The 24,628-nt window shown below is 36.5% G+C and overlaps 2 protein-coding genes and 1 non-coding gene across 4 annotated transcripts; 2 read left to right on the top strand and 1 right to left on the bottom strand.

The window, feature by feature from the left end:
- The first annotated feature begins 2,109 nt into the window (after nucleotides 1-2,109).
- Nucleotides 2,110-4,608, top strand: LOC104892705 (uncharacterized). Its single transcript, XM_010678693.1, has one exon. It carries the CDS (start codon nucleotides 2,110-2,112, stop codon nucleotides 4,606-4,608), a length of 2,499 nt encoding a protein of 832 aa, XP_010676995.1.
- An 8,065-nt stretch (nucleotides 4,609-12,673) lies between these two features.
- Nucleotides 12,674-12,746, top strand: TRNAK-CUU (transfer RNA lysine (anticodon CUU)). Its single transcript has one exon. It is a non-coding gene; the product is annotated as a tRNA-Lys (tRNA).
- A 2,275-nt stretch (nucleotides 12,747-15,021) lies between these two features.
- Nucleotides 15,022-22,686, bottom strand: LOC104892420 (hypothetical protein). Of its 2 annotated transcripts, none has more exons than XM_010678347.3 (5): nucleotides 22,535-22,686; nucleotides 16,379-18,713; nucleotides 16,137-16,237; nucleotides 15,668-15,839; nucleotides 15,022-15,571 (listed from the first exon to the last, which is right to left on the bottom strand). In XM_010678347.3, the coding sequence occupies exon 2, from the start codon at nucleotides 18,671-18,673 to the stop codon at nucleotides 16,385-16,387; it is 2,289 nt and encodes a 762-aa protein (XP_010676649.1). In that variant the 5' UTR covers nucleotides 18,674-18,713; nucleotides 22,535-22,686; the 3' UTR covers nucleotides 15,022-15,571; nucleotides 15,668-15,839; nucleotides 16,137-16,237; nucleotides 16,379-16,384. The 2 variants fall into 2 exon arrangements, with proteins under 2 accessions (XP_010676649.1, XP_048501047.1); XM_048645090.2 differs by lacking the exon at nucleotides 22,535-22,686 and adding an exon at nucleotides 22,315-22,523.
- Between the last annotated feature and the right edge of the window lie 1,942 nt (nucleotides 22,687-24,628).

The following is a 24,628-nucleotide window of genomic DNA, read 5'->3' as shown; positions in this document are numbered from 1 at the left end:
TATTCCTGTTACTGCATCAATGTTCACTGGTAAAAGAAGGCGTGATGCTCCGAGTGCTCAAAGCCAGTCTTTTGATTCTTTTTTTAAGTTTGATGGTGATGAATTTCAAGCCCGTTTTATAAGACAGAAAAAGAAATTGGAGGATTGGGATGCGAAGGGGGGTTTCAATGTTGTGGGAAGACATAAGAATGACAGGGTCAGAAGCAAGGCAATAACGGATATAGAAATGGCGACGGCTTTTGGAGTTGAGCTAGACGGATTCATTCGGCATTCCAAATCTGGGAAACGTTTAGCAGCAGCCTCACCTAATCAGCATATTTCCTACTGGAATCAAAAGAAGAATAAAAAATGCTCAACACCACCTATGTTAGATACTCCGGATCATGACACTACAGGGTCTGACATGTTAGTTCACCTCAGTTTGGCAATAGGTCGTTCCTCAAATGAATCTGTAAGGGAAGTGGTTGACCCTAATCAACCACCAAAATCATCATGAATGCTCTCGCATGGAATTGTCGAGGACTTAATGACAAAACAAGTCCGACAATTCCCTACCTTCGATGGCTCCTTTCGAGCTATCATCCTTCGTTTTTGTTTTTGCAAGAGACTAAGACTAGTGTTAATAATGTAGAAAGTATGCTTAGGTCAACCTGTCCTTCTTCTTTTTGTGGGGTAGATGCTATAGATACCAGGGGTGGCCTAGCGGTTTTTTGTTGGGGGCCATATGTCATGAATGTGGTTGACTTATCTAGGAACTACGTACTTTGTAAAATTACTGCTATGAATGGAAACACGTGGCACTGTCTTTTCTTGTATGGAGAACCTAATGTAGAGTATAGAGCGGCGTTATGGGATGAATTGTATACTCTGCTACAACCATACAACAAATATATCATACTTGGAGATATAAATCAGGTAGATCTCTATTCAGACAAATTAGGAGGAGCAAACTTAATTAGAGGGTGGGAAACTTTTATATCTTGGAAACACGCCCTCCAATTACGAGACGTTCCTTTTTGTGGACCTCGGTTTACATGGACTAATAACAGAACTGATTCGGAGCTAATAATGGAGCGTTTGGATAAAGCCTATGTGTCACAAACTTAGTTAGATGAGTTCCCTTCGACTATTGTTCAAAATCTCCCAATTATTCAATCGGACCACGCTCCTATCTGGATTCAGACAACTCCACAATGTCCCAGTCCCAAAAGGCCTTACCAATTAGAAAATTGGTGCCTTCGCTACCTGGAAGTTAGGCAAATCATTTTTGAAATATGGCAGTTACAAATAGTTGGCTCGCCTATGTATAAATTGGCCAGAAAAGTGGATTCAATTCGCAAACGTCTTAAGGTGTGGTGTTTAGACAAGCGATTATTTTGGGGCTTTAATTGGCGAAAAATGTTTTGTGAGCTCCAGCATCAAGGTAATCAGGTACAAACAATTAACCAGGGGGTTTCCTTAGTCTCCCGTCACCGATCTCTAATCACAGAAGCTTCATTAGCTGTCACGTATTGGCATCAGCGTATAAAGGAAAGACATCTCCAGCTTGGGGATATTCCCTCGAAATTTCTCTTCAACAGACTAAGACAAAAGAAATATCAGAACTATGTTTACATGCTTAGAAATTCTTCAGGGAATTGGGTGGAAAACCAGGTTGAAATTGCTCAAATGATCCAAAGCTATTTCAAGACTCTTTATCAAGCTGAGGACACAGACTATTCGACAAACACAAATCGGGAAGAACAAATTGATATGGTTCTTAGTGATTTAAATCTGCCACATGTATCAAATGATCAAGCTCATAAATTGAGTGAACCTATATCAGACCAAGAGATTAGAGCGGCGATGTTCGATTTGGCCAACGACAAGTCGCCAGGGATTGACGGAATCCCTTCAAAATTTTAAAAAATCCATTGGGAAGTCGTTGGTGCTTCGATTTCCCAAGCAATAAAATGGTTCTTCAATACGGGTCACTTGTTACGAGAGTGGAATAAAACTCTATTGGTTCTTATCCTGAAAATTTCCCCTCCGGAAGAGGTAACCCAATTCCGTCCTATAAGTTTATGCAACGTTGTCTACAAATGCATCGCAAAATGCCTGGTCAACAGAATGAAGCCTCTCCTGCCGTTTCTGATATATGATTACCAGAACGCATTCGTTCAGGGACGTCATATGGATGATAATATATTGATCTCTCACAAGTTAACTCACATTATCAATAAGCAGAGATCGGGAAATCGCTACCTGGCAGCGTTAAAACTCGATATGAATAAAGCTTATGACAGGGTTAATTGGCAGTTCATCGTCAAAGTTTTAAGTGCCTATGGATTTCCTCGTTATTGGATCATGCTCATCAAACAATGTATTGAAACTGTCTCGTATAGAGTTATGATCAATGGCACAGCAACTCCCACTTTCCTTCCCCACTGCGGTTTACGGCAAGGAGACCCGTTATCTCCCTATTTATTTCTTTTCTGCATGGACATCCTATCCAGAATGACTACTCGGGCTACGGTTACTCGCCAACTACAAGGCATCAAGATTGGGAAGCAAGGTCCGACAGTTTCCCACCTTTTCTTTGCCGATGATGCTCTATTCTTCTTCCGTGCTACACCAGCAATATGTGCGACTTTAAACACAATAATTACAAGATTTTGCTCCGTTTCGGGTCAGATGATCAATCACACTAAATCTTTTGTGAAGTTCAGTCCTAACATTCCTCCAGATCAGCGACAAGTTTATAAAAATAGTCTCCAACTGGATGATAAACCGTCTCTTGGTACATATCTGGGCTCCTCCATTGATATCCAAGGATCGAAGGTACCGCACTTCACTTTCCTCCTCGACATTGTTTCAAGGAAAATTGAAATCTGGAATCACACTTGGTTATCTCAGCCAATGAAATTGGTAATTATCAACTCTATACTCGTGGCCACTATTATGCATCATCTATCCATCTTCCAAATACCAACCACTATTACTAACAAGTTGGATGCTATGCTCGCCCGGTTTTTTTGGAAAAATAATTCCCAAACTGGGTTACACTGGAAAAAGAAGGAGATTTTGCACCACCCTCGTGGACAAGGGGGCCTCGGCATCCGTAGTATTGGAACCTTCAATACAGCCTTATTAATGAAACAAGTGTGGAGAATTCACAACAAACCCCACCTTTTGCTCTCCAAGGTGTTTAAGCCCTCGAACCCGCAAACTTCATGGATAAGATCAACTAAGTCTAAAATTTCGTTGGGTCGTCGAGGGCTCCTTTCGGCTAGCCAATCACTCCGTAAGAATTGTGTCTGGAAAGTGGGTAACGGTACCTCTATCAGAGCAGGATTACAACCATGGGTTTTTGGTAATATTCCAACCTTCAGAGATGGCATTACCTTACGCGAAGCAGCGCAAACCCGTGTTGCAGACCTGATATTACCACATAACCAAGGTTGGAATATTAGAAAACTTTATACCCTCTTCATTCCTTCGGATGCTCATCTTATTCAAAGGATAGAATTACCTGCTCGGTTCGATGTTCCAGATAGGGTCTACTGGCCTTTGGCTCGCTCGGGGGAATACACTACAAAATCTGGTTACGGTCTCCTTCTACAACAACAACAACAACAACAAACTCACAGCATGACACTCCCAGAAAACTCGAAATTTTTTCATCACCTCTGGGGGCTGAACATCATGCCGAAGTGGAAGATTTTCATATGGAAGCTATGGCACAATTGTTTGGCCACCTCTTCCAATCTTCAACGACGGGGTATCATCAATACCACACACTGCTCAATGTGTTTAGATGATAATGAAGATGACCAGCACATTTTCAGGTTCTGCCCAATGGCTATGGAGGCCTGGGAGGGCTCCCCTCTTTCTATTTCTTCGTCGGAAAATCATGCAATGTCGCTGGCTTCGTGGATTGTTTTCTGGCTCGAAAAATATCTCAAAGAGGATGGATACAGGGGGCTTCGGGTTCCAATTTTCATTGGAACTTTATGGGCAATATGGAAGACTAGGAATGAACAAATTTTTCGTCAGGGTAGAACTATGCTGGATGCTTATAATAGCAATATCTCGGAAAGCAGGCAGCTTCATAAGCGGTACATAGTTGATGATGTCCTAATAGGCGATCCCCCTCCAGCACCGAATCTCATTCACCCCCCAGGTTTTATTTTCACAGATCTAAGGCATGGTCAAATGGGGGTACCGGATCTTATAATCCGAATAGATGGGTCCTGGGATCACTTTAATGGTCATGGAGGCTTCGCATGGGTTGCCCATTGCCATAGACACCACATACGCAGCCACGGATCTTTTATGCAAGCTTCATCGACCCTTCACACAGAAAGCATGGCGTGTCTTTCCGCACTAAGATGGATCACGACAACAAGCTTCTCCCGTATATTGCTCCTCACATATTCTGAACAGCTGGTCAGGAACTTGGTACCCAACACACCAGCAGACATCTCCATCAGCCACACTCTATCAGGCATTATCGAGGCTTCGACTGGGCTTCATAGCTGCCGCATTATAAAAGTCAGTAGGGGCCAGGTGCAGCAAGCCCACGAGATAGCACACCACTGTCGTTTACATAGGGTAAATGTAGGGTAGTCTCTTCTTATTACTTTCTGTAAGTTTCTTTGATGTCAAAAAAAAAAAAAAAAAGGTGTTTTACATCAAAAGAGCATTGCTGGTGTACCCCGCAAAATGGACGTGTAGAATGTAAACATAAACATCTCTTAGAGGTAGATAGGGCCCTAAAATTTCATGCATCTTTAACAGCAAAATTCTAGGGTGATTTTATCCTTACTGCCACATATCTTATTAATCATCTACCTTCATCTATCTTACACTGGAAATGATCTCCTGTTGAACTTCTCTATAATAAGCCCGATTACTCTATGCTCAAAGTGTTTGGTTGTTTGTGTGCTCTAGAATTAAAGACAAATTCCTATTTAGAGCATCTAAATGTGTATTTTTTTTAATACTCTTTTGGTCAGAAAGGTTACAAATTGTATATTTGCAATCACACAAATATATTGTATCTAGGAATGTTGTGTTTAGAAAACACATTTTCCCTTTTAAACACTTAATTACATACTCAGATTTTTCTTCTAATCCTAGTCTTCCACTCCTTTTCATCCATGATGATTTTTTGTTACCTAAATCTCTTGCATATAGATGTTTTTCATAGTGATACTTCACCTAATTTCACACCTAATGTCCCATCTCATACTCCAGTTCAACCTTATATGTATAATCGGTTTATTCCTCACTCACCTTAGTTTGATACTTCTAAGTCTGCCACTCTTTCTTCTTCTATTAATTCTTTTATTCCAACTCTGGTTTCTACATCTCCATCTATTTCTTCCTTTCACATGTTTATACCTACTCCTCCTCCTAGACATTCCACACGTGTTAGCAAACCTCCTGCTAAACTTTATGGTTTTGTGTGGGGGGTGTTAATGAGCCAGGATGGCTCGCAAATTGTTCGAGCTCGGCTCGGTCAAAGCTCGATCAAAGATCGGCTCGGGAGGGCTCGGTCAAAGCTCGATCAAAGATCGGCTCGGGAGGGCTCGACTCGAGTTCGAGATCGGCTCGTGACCTTAGCGAGCCGAGCGTAAGCCTAGTAGAGTTCGGCTCGAAAGTTCGCAAACATGTTCGTAAAATGTTTTAGATAGGCTTTATGTAAAAAAGTATTGTCCCACATCGATAGAAAAAGTAAACACCAACCTTATTTTCCCTATATAATCTTATTAGCCTTTAAGTTCATTATAATTCTTGTTTGATTTGTCTTATTTTATAATGTTGGACAATCATTAAATATGCAATGCCTAGAAACTTGGATTAGCATAAAATGAATTTTTTTTACTATATATAATTCTATCACCTTTCTTCTACCCATATTGGGAATATGAGGAATAATGCACAGTGTTTGTGACTTATTTAGTTAAGTTTTATGAGTCCCACATCGGTGAGGCAAAAGCAAAACTTCACATCTCCAAATATAAATTGGGATTTTGAAAGTCCCACATTGGGGAGGAAGCAAGAGTAACAAGGGACCTTTTGTATTATATGGGCATGCATAGATATGAGTACAATGTATGGTTGTTGAGCTTGTCATATTTAATGAAAATTAGCCTAACATCCATACTTATAAAGAGTTTGACAAAACATAATGTTGAGCTTATTTAGTTAAGGTTTATAAGTCCCACATCGGTGAGGCAAAAGCAAAACTTCACATCTCCAACTATAAAAAGGCGCATGATTGAAAAATCTAAAGCACCCATCTCTTCTTTTTCTCACTGCTCACTATAGAGCCTAAGTGAGTTCTTTTGTTGGGACTTTAAAAGTCCCACATTGGGGAGAAAGCAAGAGCAATAGGGGACCTCTTGTATTATATATGGAGTATAGATAGGTGTAAAATGTATGGTTGTTGGGCTTGCATTATTTAATGAAAATTAGCCTGACATCCATACTTTAAATTTTAATTTCATGACCCGAGCTTCGAGCCGAGCCGAGCCTGTTTTTGTTCGTTTCGAGCTTAAGCTGAGCCTAATTTTTTTTAGGCTCGACGAGCTTCGAGCTCGAGTCGAGCTCGAACTCATTCATTCTCGAGCCGAGCCTGGGTATGTTCGGTCTCGGTTCGGCTCGTTAACACCCTAGTTTTGTGTGTCCCGCTATACCATCTTTTTCCACTTCTTTATCTCTTTATGCTAATACACATTCTCATGTGATTAAACCTTCCACTTATTATCAAGCTCCTGTTTCTCCTGAATGGTAACTAGAAATGCAAAAAGAGTTAGATGCCTGCTGGGCCCGAGAATTTACGTGTTGGATTTCAAGTGCAAGGAAATAAGAAGAATCAGTTATCACAAGAGAGCATATGGTGGGAGAAGTTGACTCAATCTTTAACAAATTAAGAGAGGAATAAGGAGGCAGTTGAGGAGATAGAGTTGCCCCCTATTTTGAAGGAAGCACTACAACAGCAATGAAGACTTTCTTTTCGTCAAATATAAATAGGAGATATGTAGTTTATTTTAGGGGGACTAGCTACCATTAACTCTCAGTCTTGTCTAACTAATATTCTCTCTCTAGCTCCTACACTCTCACAGTGCATTATTTCTAGGCTTCTAACTAATATTTTCTCTCATCCATTCCATTATTATTCGACAAAGCTTGAAGGATAATTGTATTTATGCACTTGTATTGACTGCGGCATCTTCATATTGGATTGGTGGTCAATAGTATCACCCGCGGTTTTTCCCATTCCTTAGGTTTTCCGCGTCAACAATTATTTGTGCTCTTAATCTTTTATTTACATTTTCATTATTCGTTATTTATTCCATATCACATTAGTATATTGTTCTTGTTGTTGGCTCCCCAATACCTTTTGTGTACCTGGTACAAAATTGGCATAAACAATGCCCTTAAAGCTAATGATACTTGGGATTTACAATTGTTGCCTTAAGGTACGAAGGCTATTGGCTCAAAATGGATCTTTAAAGTCAAATACAATCTGATGGAATTGTTGAGAGGTATAAGGCTAGGTTGGTAGCCACTATGGGTACCAATAGGTTGTTGGAGAAGAGTTTACACATACCTTATCTCATTACTAGCCTTTATGTCAACTTGACATAAAAAACACTTTTTTGCATGGTTTTTTTTGGATGAAGAGGTCTTTATGAAACCACCATTGGGTTATAAGAAAGCTAAACTTGGTGAGGTGTGTAGATTAAAGAGATCTCTACTATTAATTGAAGCAAGATTCAAGACAATGGAATAAAGAATTGAGTAAATTCTTACTTGGTCTTGGTTTTACTCAATCAAAACAAGACTATTCTCTCTTTACAAGAACACTTGATAATGAGTTCATTGTTATACTACTATATGTGGATGACATGGTCTTAATGAGAACAAGTTAACCTCAAATTGATTAGATTAAATCTGCCTTAGACACAACCTAGACTATAGAAGACTTGGCTGATATGAAATACTTCTTGGGGATAGAAGTTCTTAGAAATGAATCCGATACAATTTTGAGTCAGGGGATATACATTTCAAACATCATTACAGATATGAATTTGGAATCCATGAAACCTGTTTCTTCTCTATTACCTAAAGGGTTAAATCTACTGATGTTGGTGAGATTCTTTAAGAACCTGGGGTCTACAGGAAGCTTATAAGGAGATTGTTGTATTTGAATATCTCCAGGCCAGATCTATCTTATGCTACTCAACACCTTAGTCAATTTTTGAGTTGTCCAGGGAAACCTCGCCTCCAAGCAACAATGTATGTAGTTAGATATTTATATAGTACAATCAACAAAGGGTTCTTTTATTCATCCTCCAGTGATCTCACATTAATTAACTGCTTACATTGATACTGGTTGGAGTTCTTGCCAATTTAGCAATAGGTCACTTAGTGCCTATTGTGTCTTTCTTGGGAATCATTTGATTTCTTGAAAAAACAAAAAAAACAAAGAACTGTGAGTAAATCTTTTGCGGAAGCACAATACAAGAGCATGTCCAACACAACTTCTGAAGTAGTTTAGGTTGAAGGCCTTTTATAAGATTTGCAAGTTAATGTTAAGCTACTTATTTATATGTTTTGTGATAATATGGCTACTGAACAAATTGCACGGAACCCGGTGCTCCATGAGCACACAAAAACACTTGAAGAGAGACTGCCACTATGTCAGAGAACAAGTGGAAGCTGGATTCTTAAAGACTACTCATGTCCAAATCTCATTGCAGCTAGCTGATTTGATTACAAAGCCTCTCAAAGGGCCTTTGCACCTTCATTTAGCTTCCAAGCTTGGCCTTGTTAAATTGTCATTAAGTCCAACTTGAAGGGGGATATGAAGATTATTACATAAATAATATGTTGCTGAGCTGTAATAAGAGAGTTAGTTAATTCTATTGTAACAACCTCTCATATATAGTTTTATCTCTCACTTGTAATAACTGATTCATTCTCTTCTTTCAAATAATGAGAAACTCTATGTTACTCTCTCGTTAATCTCTCTAAACCTCAAGCTAGATTTGCTTGATTCACAATTTTACTCCTTGTTATGGCCTATGGGGTGAAGAAACTTATGATATAATGAACTTCTGTGTATGGATTATCAAAATTACGAGAAAATATCTTTTGTCAATAAAAGGACCTTGAAGTTTACATCATGAACATTTATACAATTGAGGGCGCACGACTTTTTTGTACACCATTATTTTATTCTTCGCTTTCGAAAGATTTTGATAATGCTCCTTCTAAGATGATGCTTTCAAGGCTCAACCGCTCAAACATTACATCAAGCAAATCTTTCATGAGGCCTACCCTCCAAAAAAAAAGTAATAATCAGCCACAAGGAATAAAGTCTAATATACATTATAATAAGGCCTTGTTCTTTTGACTGTATTAATAAAATTTCAGTTTGATTAAGACATGTTCCTCTCATAATTTTAATTCACTTTAATTCAGTTCTATATATAGTTCACATCAGTTCCGTCTAAAAAAACAAGGTCTAAGTTATTGTGTAAGTTTGTATTATACAAGGTTTTGTCTTTGTTATAAGAATGACGTATATGTTCTCAAATTAGTCATGGTATAGATCATCGGCTTTCTTTGTAGTTGTTCTACAAAAACACTATTGTACTCATAATTCAAGTTAAACGGATAACCTGATAGTATCATAAACGAAAATATAACCTATTTAAAATAGATAGTTGAGAATTAGTAAATTAAGTATTACAAGTTAGTATAAATTAAGTATTCCAAGTCACAACTACAGTTTTCTAAAGATCAGATTTTGAAGATTGAGGACAATTCGTAACATTAAGGGGTTTATGTATGGTGTGGTTCTAGGTGAAAATTTCCGGGTCTGAAAATCCGGCACATGCTAAAAGCTAAATACCACTTAATTTATCACAAATTTTGAAATTAATATATCCACCACCTTCAATTATTTTGGCCATAGAAAAGGAAAACAAGTTAGCTGTTCTCATCACCCTTCTCTTCATTTAAAAAAATCCTAACTTTTATGCTTCATCCAGGGGTTGTCATCCACCAATTTTGGGGATGGTAAGCCTATATTTCTAGTTAATTTTTAGGTATCCAATAAATCATTTAGGTTTCTCTATTTTTACAAGAGTTTTCTCTCATCTATTGTTTTGGTTTTGCCTTCTCTCTTAGTACTTGTCTAGAACTCTGATTATTCAGGGAGTAATTAATGGTGGTTTTCTAATAGTTTGTGTCAAACGATCAACTCAACTAAAAGTTTAAGCTGATGGTTGAGGCCCCAGGAATAGATTTATACTCTATTACGCCCCCTTACGCAAGAGCCCTTTGAACTTGAAGTGTGGATGGAGCACAGACGTCCCTCATACCTGGCACTAAATATTCCACCGCGAAAGGAGGGGTGGATGAGATTCGAACCCGTGACCTTTTTGTCACGCTGGCTCTGATACCAAGTCAAAGGACCAACTCAACCAAAAGCTTAAGCTGATGGTTGAGGCCCCATGAACAGATTTATACTCTATCAGTTTGTTACTCCTTTTGCAATGCTTATCAATTACTCACTCCGTCACCAATGTATATAAAAAGACATACTTGTGTGAGCAGTGGCGGATCTTAACTAACTATTTAACAGGGGTCGAGTTGATAAAATAAAAGTTTTAGTATAAAATTTTAAATGATGAATAAAAACACTAATACACACCAAAATATTAATATACTATTATTAATGGCTATAAAGAGCTTGTAGCTAATGTAATAAATCAAAATCTCAAAGTGCAATTTTTAAAAAATTGTTTCAATTTATTTGTTTGACCATTATGAAATGTTCAAAAAAAAAATGAGTAATTTTTTAAGAAATTAAAGGTATTGTTCATTAGCAACTAAATAAATTACTCCAGTAAAAAACAAAACTAAATAAATACCAAATTGCTTTCTTAAGTCACAAAAAAAAAAAGATAAACTTATATTTTATGATTATTAGGAATGAGTTTGAGGAAATAAGAAGTACTATTATAGTTAAATAAAAAAGAAAGTTTTTAGAGAAGAAGAATAAAAGATAGTACAACCAATGAAAAAGATTTTTCTAAATTAATTAGGCAATTTGATATAAGCCAAAGATAAAGGTGAAGAAGAAAGAAGGAAGTAAAAAAGAAAGAAGGAAAAGAAAAAAAGAAAAAAGAGAAGCATTTAAAATGAAGAAAAACAAAAAAGTCCAAATGTTTTGATGCAAGGTTTGAACTTGCAACCTCTAAGGCTCAAAACTTCCTTTTACACCTTTCTCCAAGACCAGTATGCCACAGTTTGTTTAATAACATAACTTACAATTTACTTAATTTATCTTATATGGTTATGGGGGGCCAAGCCCCCACCGGCCCCAACAATAATCCGCCACTGCGTGTGAAGTCTTGTTAGATTCGCCATAATGTATACATTCATAATATCAACTTTTTATATTTTTTACTAATATGAAATAGAAAATATCATAGGTCGAATGTACGTCTTGAAAACTGTACAAAAATCAAACAAGTGCTATATTTCGGGACGGAGAGAGTATAAGTCTACATGCTAAACCAATACAAAAAATTTCCTTGCAAATTTAAGATGGAGCAATGAATCCACTTTGTTACCATCGTTTTTAGATGTATGATAGCATTTATTATGGTAAATTATATTAGACCTCAAAAGGTTTAACTTTACCTTAATATGACGGCCCAACAAGAGTATAAAGCCCATTGGATGGTCAACGTAAGTCAAAATCAATAGAAGAATGACATCAAGATCATCAAGAGATGAAAGTTAAGAATAACAAATATATAAACAGTTAAAGAGTAATAATGAGACGAATCCACATAAGGAAGAACGTGCAAAGCTACGATTATTCAGCGGCAGAAGGTGGTTGAGATTTGAATCAAAGATGACTCAAATGTTTTCCCTCCAAGAAAGTAGGGAAGTTGCGTATCACGTTGGCTTATAAATAGAAGGATCATCAAGCATAGAAAACAATCAAACATCACGCAACAAATTGCAATTACTCTTTTCTTAGCGTAGCCTAGCCTTAGTCTAGCCAAACCCATCATGGGGTTATAGTTTAGTTCACTAGATTTAGAACATGTCTTAGCGCCAAGTTCTGTAATTCACCGATTGAAGCAACAAACCATGGAGGTAACAATTTTCTTGTTTTCCCTTTAGTTCGCCTGAATTTAATAGGCGTTATAGTTCAATCATCAATTAAATTGCAACAAAGTACGTTACTAAACTAAACTGGTAACCCCCAGGGACTAAACCTCCTGTGGCATTTAATATCCAACTATTGGGTGTGCATTGACTTGTTTGCAAGGTCAACAAACTAATTTTACACCAGCACACTCATGAAAAGTGTTTTGAGACACTCATTCGAGAATGTGCCTGATTATCAAATTTAGATTTTTGATTCATAGCTTTGTCATAGAAGATTTTTGTTTGATTTTGTTATATCTGTTTTTCTTGTTATTTGAAAATATATAGTAGATGTTAAATGGCTTCTATTAATGAAATTTAGTCTTTGGGGGAATTCCCTAAAAGTTTAAAACATAAGGAAGTTTTACGCATTTTGTGGGCTACAAAGACTGAGCAACGAAATAAAATTCTACAACTAACTAATACATAGATGAATAATCAATAAGCCCGTCTAGCTCAGTTGGTAGAGCGCAAGGCTCTTAACCTTGTGGTCGTGGGTTCGAGCCCCACGGTGGGCGGAAAATAGGCATTTTTAATTTTTATTACACATTACAGTCTTCTTTGTATTTGGCTTGAAAGATCCTTGAAATTAGGGAAGGGTGGTTGACTAGTTGTTGTGGATTCTCCAAGCCTGATTGAAAAGCAATGCTTTGTTGACATTTGAGACATTATTTAAATTGACATAGAAAAAGTAGGCAAATATATTAAAGGTAATGTTTATTTATCAATAATACATATATTGTACAATCTCTATATTTGAAAGTTAGATAAAAATTATAATTTTCATTTCAATATAAATTATATCTTCTCTAGATATGTCACCATTATTATAGCTTCATATAACGAAAAAAAAGCTACGTGCCAATCAAACTCAAAAAGACTAGAATATTCTTTTACTTAATCTGAATTAATATTATGATCACGAGTGTTGAATACATAATGAACCTATCAACTTGGATGTACAAATATCGAATTCAAGAATACACGATGGACAGTTATCAATATAGATTTACAGAAAGACATTTAGATATGTTAGATACCTAATGGACATATACCAATATGAGTGTGGAGATGTTAAGCGCAAAATGAAAATTCACCAACACCGATTCAAAATTAGTTTGCAATTTGGCTGAACTTAAGTAGTCGAAAAATTCATAGCAAGGACCATTGGGTTCAATGGTAATCGTTTCCTATCTCTCACATGGTAAATCAAGATTCAAATCTTGGTGGAAGCATAATTTCAATATTGTGGGAGTATTTTTTAGGTGAGAGTACTGTAATCCACAAGTAAATTATTCTTATTATGAGTTTTCGGATGGTGCCAAAAAAAAAGTAGTACAAAAATTCATACTCTTCTACGTGGTGGGTCCAATAATAATGTGATTATATAAACCCAGCTGTATTAATTCCACCAAAACTAGTAACAACAGCTTTCAATATAATTTGCCTCCTGATGGTCCCATATTTCTTTTCAAGCTTTTCTATAAAGATGAAATTTATCCAATGAATTTTAGTTATTAGTATCTCTTTATTTCACCTTTTGTCTAACTTTATAAAGTCATCATAGGTATAGGTATAAGTCATTCACTCAAATTCCTCCTTTTTTTTTTTCCATTGCTCAACATGTGACAGCCGACAGGGTCCTTATTGCCTTATTGGTAATTTTGGGACCCAATTTTAGAATACGTATCTATTATTCATTTTTCGTGTCTTGGAAGTTCAAATCTTTAGTGACTAGTTAAGACAAATTTTCTTGCTAATTTACCATTAGGCAATTACCAAATGCATTCCATGTTCATAGCATTTTTTATTAAGGTTACAATTCCTTGTTCATCTTCAATATTTAAGATCAAAATTATGTTTGGTTCTAATGAAAATCCATCTCTAATCATAGAGTATGTTCTGTGTCGACCTTAGCTAAAACCAATTTCCAATTTATATATCACTGCTTTGACAAATCCACATAAATTCCCGCCCAATTCAATTCAAGTATTCTAGGTTTCTCAAGTCCTAAAGAAGGTTCAGAAATTAATCCTGATATAGTAGAACTAATATGTTTTTTTATCCATATGAACCACGAAGTCAGTACAAAGTATAAAAAAGGAAAGGGGAGATTCAAACATATAATCTATAGTTCCCAACACCTCAATTTTAATCAGTAGGTCAAGATATTCTTGGTTGTAGAATTGATATATTTGATTGTTCACTGGTTAGTGGTAGTGGCTACTTATAGTATAAATAGTTATTTTTTTTAAAAAAAGTAAATAGTAATACAATAAGATAAGTTGAAATTTTTAACTTTTTTTCTTTATTATGTTTTTTTTTTTTTGTAAGAAGTGGTCTGAACCCCACTCGAGTCTTAATGGGCCAAATACTTTGAGAGTAAGGGGAAGGATAAAGGAAATCCCTACCCTCAAAGTGCCTCTAATGGAGATTGAACCCCCCAACCTTGAGGTTTGGAAGGGTGCTCTCCTTACCACTAGACCAAGTACTACTTGGTCTTTATTATGTACCTTTCCTTTACTAAGAAGTTCAAAACTAATACCTCTTCATGAGAATCTTCCAGCCTTTTGTTTTAGTTAGTTACATAAATTTCTTTCTTGTTTAATAGATGTTTGTTCCCTTTTCATCCTACCTTACTAATACACTTGTAGAACTTGCTTATCCCACACTATCTCAAAATCATATTCTCCTTTTCTGAAAACAAAAATGACTCACTTTCGCACACTATCTTCTCATTGTCTTGGTTTCTATTGCAGCATTATTTAAAAGGAGCTTTATGGAACGAAAGGATTATCATTAATATAATGCTCCATTGCATCTATGATATTATTAGATCTAAAAAAACATAGATTTACAGCATAAACACAAACTGTGCAATCAAAATAAATTAACTAAAATCATACTTGATAAGAACTCCAAATCCCATGGCTTCAATCTTGTTGTAAGTGAAGTTCAATGACTACATCCTTCAAAGTAGAGAGGCCTTCACTGTTATGTCACACAACCATCAGTATGAAAGATCTAAGTTTTGAAACTAAATCTTTTCTAATGCAGATTGACTTCCCATATAACATGAACCTAGTAACAGAACACTCGTATAATAGACATGAAGTAATAACTTGCAAAATAATAAAATCAAAGAATGGTCTATACAGCATCTAGGAGCTCAAAGAATTGCTTCGAGAACAACAAAGGCAACTTTTATGCAACGAGTGTTTAGACGCTTCCATGCTTGCGAAATCATTGGCAAATATGATCACATGATTTGCAAAATCACATTGCAAAGTGCAGCAAAGATGTTGAATGTACAGCAATGTACAGGTATGTTCAAAGATGGCATCTGGACATTTCAGTGAAAGGTATTAATAGGTCATTTCAAGAGATTCCAAAAAGTAGAGCTAGGAAGAACAGCGATTGCCACACATCTTATACTCACCAAGGGAGTGACTCTAAACAGAAATCTTTGGTGCTCGGACCCCGGATGGCAATTTGTTCACATGCTACTCCCAAAGATCCACAGTTTAGATTGGGAGAGTAAAAGGTTCAATACATTTCAGGGTAGCAGACGTATAACTGGTGTGCTTCCACTAGCCTTATGATGGTGCTTCCTGGAAGAACATGTCACCCATTAGGCCATGGCTAGATAAGCTCTATTCAGATATAGTCATAAAAGAGCTCTCTTGGGAGCAAGACAAACATGCAAGTGGATCCAATAAACTGCAGTCATAAGTCATAACCACATGCTTTGTTGAGTTGACTGGATCCTATACATTCACTGGCAGTTGTCATGTTGTACTTTAGCTAGAACTTCAAGGAAAGGAAACATGAATACCATCCTTGAAAATACAAAATAGTAAGGGACAACAGGAAGCAAAATGCAGACAACCGGATGAATGCCTTATTACCTTCTTCGTCAGCCATCCTGATATTTATCAGTTCCATACTGTCGTCAGTTCACAGAGCACCAACTGCTCTTCTCCAGCAATGACCTAAAATTCTGGCAACACTGAAAAAATAAAATATGCTCAACACCAATTGAGAAATTGAAGCCATAAAATTGATTTATTTTCTTTTACTAAGTAGTGGGGAAGCGAGAGGGTCAGAGCTCATGCTCGTGCCTAAATCTCTTTTATAAAAATGGACTCACAGGACATCAAGTTGTTTCCTCTTTTCCATTGGTTATTGCTAGTAAACTTCTGAAGGGAACAAGAGGTGTGTGCTTAAGCTGATAGTTGACTGCTGTTGACCCAAAAATGTTAAACATTGCAGCACTACTATAAGCAACCTCAGCATCAGAACGTTTCTTAAATACCACTCTAGCACGACTGCTGTGCACATCTACTTCTGTTTCTGATTCCTTCAGAGGCCCAAAACGCCTGAATATTTTATTCAAATTCATCTCTGAAGGTACAGAACCCACCTCACCAAATTTCAGCATGAGCTCTGTTGGCAGGTCTAGCTTCTTCTCGACCTCATTAGGCATCTCAGGAACTGCAACATGAATACCATGAGAGTTCTGCTTCTTTGAATACTTCCTAGGATTACGAGTAAGAAGCTCCTCATGATCACCAGAGACGACATGTTCATCCTTTTTCTTACGACCAGGTCTAGCTTGTTTAACTACAGCATTATCTTGGACAACCATGTCCGTCCAATATGAGTCATTTCTATCATCAAATTCAAAAGTCTCAGGGGACCCAACAACAGGAACAGAAGACTTGATTTTTCTGCCAGGTGCTTTGCGCAACCTTTGCAGCTGAGTTGTGACAGCTAAATTTCTATATTCAGAGAAAAAGCTTATAATGTCACCCAAGAAGCTGTATCCTTTCATTGGATCTCGACCAGATAAGTGAAGCTGTGAAAGCATCTCATTCAAAGAGGATTGTTTTAATGATATTGATGCGCTATCAGTCAGACAGTCATTAGGAGGTTCTAACATTTCATCAGCACCATCCCTTAATTGCTTGTTACTTTTAACGCTGCCGCCTTTGACATCTATGGACGATCTTGTCAGCTGGCTTGCAACTCTGCGAATACAATCACCAACTTTAAAGGATTGCTGAGGATTCGGGGTTGCTGTATGTGAAAACTTAGCTACAGAAATATTTTTTGTGCTTCTCGGAGCTGTGAAATCATCTGAAAGGAACTCAGAAGCTTTACGCTTAGCGCTGACAATAGGGGAAGTCAAAGTAATATCATCTTCCTCATGTGAATCAAATTCACCATCAGGGTAATACATCGCCTCATTCGTTGATTCTGTCATATTTTTCTGTTTTCTCCTTGGGCACACAATGTCTTTCAAATTGTGTTTGCGTTTACGAGGGCCTTTCTTGGCATTAACTTTTGCCACAGAATCTGCATGTTCAAACTCACCTGACATCCTCTGATAACCAGGAAGTGCATGAGCATCATATTCTACCAACCCCTCATAATACTCGAAGTCGGGTAATGCATCATAACCTCTCAGTTGACTAAAAGCTAATAGCTGAGCTTTCGCTATTTCAAGCTCAAGCCGATCAGCACCACTAGTTGGAAAAAATGCTAGTGCTCTTACATACTCGCTGAGTTTATCAGGTTGAAAATAATCCAATACTGTAGACCTATCTACTCCTTCCCTCTTACTTGACTCTTCCCTTATCCCAGAGTTTTCAACTATCTGATATTTGATCTTGCCATAGGCTTCTTCAGACATACAAGAACAGGCCAGCCCCAATTCCACCCTTCTGGCAAGCTCTTCCAAAGCACAACTCACGGCATTTCGGAATGCTTCTGACTTGTTTAGCCTCTCTGCCTGAGGGAAGTGATTCCTGAACGGCTTAAGTACTGAAGCTTCATTCCACGCAAATGTCCGGTCTCCAAAATATGCCACCAAATAGCAATCTTTTTTGTAATATTTCATAGCCTTCTCTGAGGAATCAGAAGGATGAAATATTTGACCAGGCCACCAAGGATGGCTCTTTACCTTGCCCCAAACCAAATCAAAGACTGCAAACTTAACCTCATTTTCAGGTGGTAGTTGATATCTAACACGGTGATCTTCCATCAAGCTTTCAGGTTCCAAGGCCTTCACTTCTTCCTTGTTCCGAGGATTTACTGAATCAGAAATTAACTCCTGATCAACGTCTTGTTCTTCTAGTGACTCAACTACTTCAGTATTGACAGCCTGTTCTTGCACTTCTTGGACTTCCTCCATGTTTGTGTCCACATCAGTAAGATCATTTGTTGTTCTATATTCCAGGTTGTCAGGCACTGAGGATTCATGTTTCGATCCTTGATCTACAGCTTTAACAAACAAATTATGTGGCAAAGGTGATTTATCATAAGCAGCATGGTCTCTGTATGCTCTATCTCCATCTTTTCTGGTAGCAGAACCCAAGTCAGTCTCTAGGCTGCCTCCATCATGCACGTTTGTTTCCAGAGTAGGGTCTATTTTGACATCCATCCTTACAAAAGATAATTGTGCAACAACAGTATACTCATTCCTGCATTAACAAATATATATAGGCATAAGATGGAAATTATAAGTATGCTAGAACACTAGTCATGGCTCATGATATGTAGGTCATTATATTGAACAGAAGATAATGAAAAGAAGATGTATGTCCATGATTATTGTATCAGCAATGCCAGTAAGAAACAGTAGCTCTGATAAGCAGAATTGCATGTGTGAATACTCAATAGCATTTTTGCGCTGCTTTCTAAAATTTGAACAATCTGAAATTTGACTATCAAACTTAAATAGATAGCTGCAAGATAGCCATCTGGTTGAAAGCGAAAATATTAATAAGTGCTTACGATCATATACTGTTGATAATTTCCATACTCAGTTTAACTGAAAATCATGTCAACAAGAAAATATATACAAGTCCTTTTTAAGCACTCGTGCATGTCCTCCACTTCTAATTTTGAGATTGCAAAGCATTGAAAAAGAAAAGAAAAACAACTAGAATCCAAATACTCCCTCCATTGCATAAAATCAGTTGTATTTAGTATTTTTGCAATATTCACATTCACCACTTTGATTATCGTTTGTGCTTTAATCTTTATACATAAGGAAGAATATAATAATGTGGGATCTTATTTGATATGTCTCAATATGTATTTTTGAAATATCAATTTTATATAATATTTAAAGTTTTTTCGCGGGGATATACCAGGATAATAGGGTATTTTATGGGGATATACCTCACTAAATTTTTTTTTGTAGAGATATACCAATGACAGTGTGTAAGTTGGACGGAAATGAATGTAATGAAAGCAATTGAATATGCACTATAAAAAGATTAACTAAGCAATTCAAAGGCCGAAAATTTGACTTTCTCGCCAAAAATAGTGTTTTTGGTACATTTTAACAAAACTTAAATTTAAGTTGGTATATCACCAAAAAAAAATTAGTGAGGTGTATCCCCACAAAATGATCTATTACCCTGGTATATCCCCGCAAAAAACTCTAATATTTACATATACAAAATTAGAGATATTTATGCTCAAAGTTTTACATAAGCAAGCATTTAAAATCAAAGTATATCTATTTTTGTGAAATGGACGGAGTACATAAGAGAAGCAAACCCTACCTTTTATAGGATTACATAGAAACTCCTCCTCTCAAAAGTATGCATTGTAACAATGCTATCACCAATGACACAAAATAGAGAGAATGTTTCACCAAACAAAATCTCCTCTTGCACAAGTTGTCACAACATACATAAGAAACATCACTTATCATATATAGCACAAAAAAAAACAAGAGTATTCTTGCTCCTAATTGTTCACCTGTTCTATTCCTGCTGAGAACTGCTACTAGTTAATAATGAAATATTCTTACATAATCAATGACTCGTATACCTACAGTTTTGAAAAAGAAGGCTGTAGAGTAACCGTGATTTCACTCTATAATCAAGGTCTGTCTTCTTTGAGTTTCACTGAAAAAAAAAGTTAGGAAAAAGGATGCATGAAGAAAGGAGCTTAAATTTAAACTAGTGGAAGCACAGAACAGCGTGGATTTTATCGGCTTTTTATTTTATGTGCAGTTCCTTTCTGTTATCTCATCAGGACTTGGCAAGTTGGCATCAAAAGCCAACAGCGTCCAGAACAAAAGGTGACTTTGAAGTGCTACAGAAATATTGCTGAAATGCCAAAAGATCATTGTCACCCAAACATGATACAACATGTACATACATACATACAGATGTAATAGACCAAAGGATGGAAGTCTAGTATAGAGAGATTAAAGACGGATGGAGATAATACTTTGACGAGTTATTTAATGGAAGCCAAATGAGTGTCATGGGAATTATCTCCATTAAGGAGCGAGAGTATACGCGAAGAATTCTGAAGATAGAGGTAGATCTGCAATTAAAGAGAATGAGACTGAAGAAAGCAGTTGGCCAAGATGGTATTTCTGTAGAAATTTGAAGATGCCCAAGGAAGATTGGTATTGATTGGTTACTAGGCCTATTCAACAGAATTTTAAGGACAAAAAGGACAAAAGGAATACACAGAAGATTGGAGAAAAAGCATCTTGTTACCAATTTACATAAACAAAGGGAGATGTCCTAAGACTAGGGGACCAAACTTTGAGTCATTCTATAAAATGTGGGAGAATAACAGAATATCAATTAAGGAAATGTACAAGCATTTCAGAGAACCCATTGAATATATACCAGGAAGGTCCACTATAGAGGTCATTATCTTATGAGATACTTCCTCTATTTCTAAATATTTAACACACTTCTTCTGACACATCTACCAATGCATAACTTTGATCACTTACATCTCTAATTCCTTATAACTAATAATTATATAAAATGAGAAATTTGAAAGTATATGTCGACACAAATATAACAAGATTTAACATGATTAATGTTTCCTCAAGTAGAAATCATAAAATATGATCATAGAAGTCAAACGGTATTAAGTATTTCGAAACGGATGAAGTATATGATAGAATGTTATTGGACAAGGAAGAAGGATCTATCGAGAATGGCTTATGATATATCCCGAGGGACATGCTTCGGAGGTCAATGTCCACAAAGGGTATGCCTTGTAATTATATTGTCTCTTTTAACATGTTATGTCAGGACATGATACTTCCTCTGTTTCTTTTTTTAGTTGCAACATTTGACTTTTTGGTGAGTGTATTTAAATAATCAAATATTGCAATGAAAAAAAACAGAGGTAGTATGATGAGGGGTCTTCGAAGATATCTCTATTATAATAGGGCTATATCTAGGATTTCCATTGAGTCTTCACGGTTGGATAAATTAACACGACCTATCAAGTATGAGATACATTGGCATATGTTTTTGCAGATCATATTGTATTGTAGATGAGAGCAAGGATGGAGTTAAGGGTTTTGGTTGAGTCGAAGCAGAACAGAGATGGAGTGTAATGGTAGTAATGAGATGGAAAGGATTCGCCCATTGGAGATAGAAGTCGGGGGAGGCTAGAAATGACTTGGATGGAGGGTGTTAGAAACTACATGAAGATATTAGGATTATAAGAACATGTACCACTTGATAGAAGAGGATGGATAAATAAGACCATGTACCACTATGTAGGCCAACTTATTTTACAACAAAATTGCACAATTCAAGTCCTCTGAACTATGACCTTATACGAATTGGAAACATTTCTTTTTCAAAAAAAAAAACAGTCAGTAACGCCAAGCCAGCCCATAACTGAAATAATGTCTTAATATTGCTAGTTGCTACTATAACAAGCAATGATCTACATTATCGATAAGCTAAATCACCAGCAATTTCACATCAAATCGAGTACCACTATAAGAATCAAATTGAAGTAGAATTCTCCAACATGATGACCAAATCCTAATTCCTCTCCGCATTCGGTCAAAATAAGTTCCATACTTCCAGAACATCAAAACAAGCTATTGAAACACTCAAGATTGAACCGATTTATACTAAGAACTCATACAAATTGTTCTAATCTCGTTGACTTATTAATTAATTCCAATGCTACAAATGCTACAATCATTACTAGCATCATTCTTTAAATTAAAGACAAAATACACAAATAAGATTGTGATAAATTAGGTCCAAAAACAAAGAAAGAAAAACATACCGCGATATATTATTGTGTCTAAGCAAATCAAGTCTTGCGAAATGCAGTTGATTAAAGAAAAAGTACGACAATAAGAGCAATTAGGGTTTATAAGAGTGAATGAAATTCCGAAATAAAGAAAGATAGAGCAAGAAATTCGGTAATGAAACGATTGAAGCAAATTAGGTCGAATAAAACGGTGAATTGAAGAATAAAGAAGACAGAAGGAGAGAAGAAGAACCTCGAAAGTTGAGCAAGTATATTACTCAGCTACAATGGAGAAACAGAAGCTGCCAAATGCAAATTCGGTGGTTCTGCTGATTAGCGGGTGCTGTTGCGCGCGAAGTGTCGAGTTTGTGCTGGGTCAGCGACTCGGCCTGTTCTTATGAGAGAATGAATACTTCTATTAATTTTTTTTTTACTACTACGAGGAGTTCCCACCGCCTTCGACGGGTGGATTAATCTCCTGTAGGATTTTACATCGGTACCTCAAAGGATCGTATTCCTCCCAACTAGGATCTTTTTCATACCCAAAGCTTGAACCTGAGACCTTGGTTAAGGAGTAAAGAGTGAGAGACTATTAACCACTCACGTCAACCCCAGTTGGTACTTTTATCTATACAAATATATTAAAAGGTGTGCGCGATAAATTTATAATGTATACACGCTACGTGGCACCTCTGTTACTCCATTATAATTGCCCGATATGTACATAAGTCATGACGCCTTCGACGAGTGGGCTAATGTCCTGCGAGACTTTGCATGGGTACCTCAAAGGGCAGCATCGGTTGGTACTTACGCCAACCCTAATTGGTACTTTTATTTGTTACATTGTTGCTTTAGGAATGAAGCCACTAACTTTGACCAAATATTTTGATTATTTTATAAGTGAAAATATAGTCATGCGTGGTCTTGTTAGATTCGTCTCGATGTGTACATAATATCAAATTTTTATAATCTTTAAAATTTTTAATTAAACGAAATAAGAGATATTAAGGGTTAAATCTACTTGCAACAAGATTTGAACTCATGACCTATTACTATTATACATGACATAATTACCATCTCAACCAACTTTTAATCACGCGTTAGTATCCACATTATTATATTTGTACCTTTTAAATGTTGAGTTTTCCTTAATATATTTTAATGGGAATGAAAAAAATGCATATCAAGTTCGGAAACACAATACCAACCCGGGGTAACGCCCAGACCCAAATACTAGTTAATTGTTAAATTACGAGTTTAATGGTTATATTTTGTGATTATTCTAAAGAGTATGAAGTGATTTCCGACTATTATACATGACATAGTTACCATCTCAACCAACTTTTAATCACGCGTTAGTATCCACATTATTATATTTGTACCTTTTAAATGTTGAGTTTTCCTTAATATATTTTAATGGGAATGAAAAAAATGCATATCAAGTTTGGAAACACAATACCAACCCGGGGTAACGCCTGGACCCAAATACTAGTTAATTGTTAAATTACGAGTTTAATGGTTATATTTTGTGATTATTCTAAAGAGTATGAAGTGATTTCATAATTTATAGTTTTTAGGTGTGAGTTATGTCTTGCGTAATGACGTTATTCATTTATTAATATTTTGCTTTCAAATGACAATATTGAATTTGACTTGATTTAGCGGTTAAGAATTTAATATATGAGCTTGAAGTCACGGGATCAAATCGTATACAAATCATTTTTTTAATTTTTTTTATTATATGTGAATTATATGGACTAAAAGATCCTAATGAAGACTGTCATGTGACACCGTTCCTTGTTTAGGAACGCCTTTTAATATATTAGTGTGGTCATTAATATATTTGGGGATTTTAAAGGTGCAATGTTATTCCTTACCTAGCAACTAGTGCAACCCTGTTTAGCTCCAAAATAGAAGTGATTAACATGGGCCCAAACTGGTCCGGCCCGAAAGGGGCAACTATTGATCACGAGTTTGCGGCCTACAATTGGACCCGATCCGGTCAGATTTTTTTAAGCAAAATACCGGACCACATGCGGCTTAAATATGCAAAATTAGACTAATTTTTTACCGACTCAAATTAACGATTTTGGCTCGGATATTTCGACCCGAGCCTTTGGCCACACTTTTTTTTTGCCAAAGCCTGGCATAATTACGGATTACCTCTACTCCAAAACTTTAATGCATTAACCACCACCTAACCCTTCTCCTTGCCCCTCATGCAAGATCAACCCCCTCCCTTCATGCATAACAAGTCCCTGTCCCATCCGTTCATGGATTATTATAACCTACCCTCTTCCCCTTCATGCAAGATCAGCCTCATTCAGCTCTCATTGTTGGTCTTTTT

The sequence above is a fragment of the Beta vulgaris genome, chromosome 5, assembly GCF_026745355.1.
Source record: "Beta vulgaris subsp. vulgaris cultivar EL10 chromosome 5, EL10.2, whole genome shotgun sequence".
NCBI classification, from domain to species: Eukaryota; Viridiplantae; Streptophyta; class Magnoliopsida; order Caryophyllales; family Amaranthaceae; genus Beta; species Beta vulgaris.
This window is presented reverse-complemented; position numbering and strand designations above follow the sequence as displayed.

Coding starts and splice junctions, on each gene's coding strand:
- LOC104892705 (XM_010678693.1), top strand. CDS start 2,110: ATGAAGCCTCTCCTGCCGTTTCTGATATATGATTACCAGAACGCATTC.
- LOC104892420 (XM_010678347.3), bottom strand. CDS start 18,673: ATGGATGTCAAAATAGACCCTACTCTGGAAACAAACGTGCATGATGGA.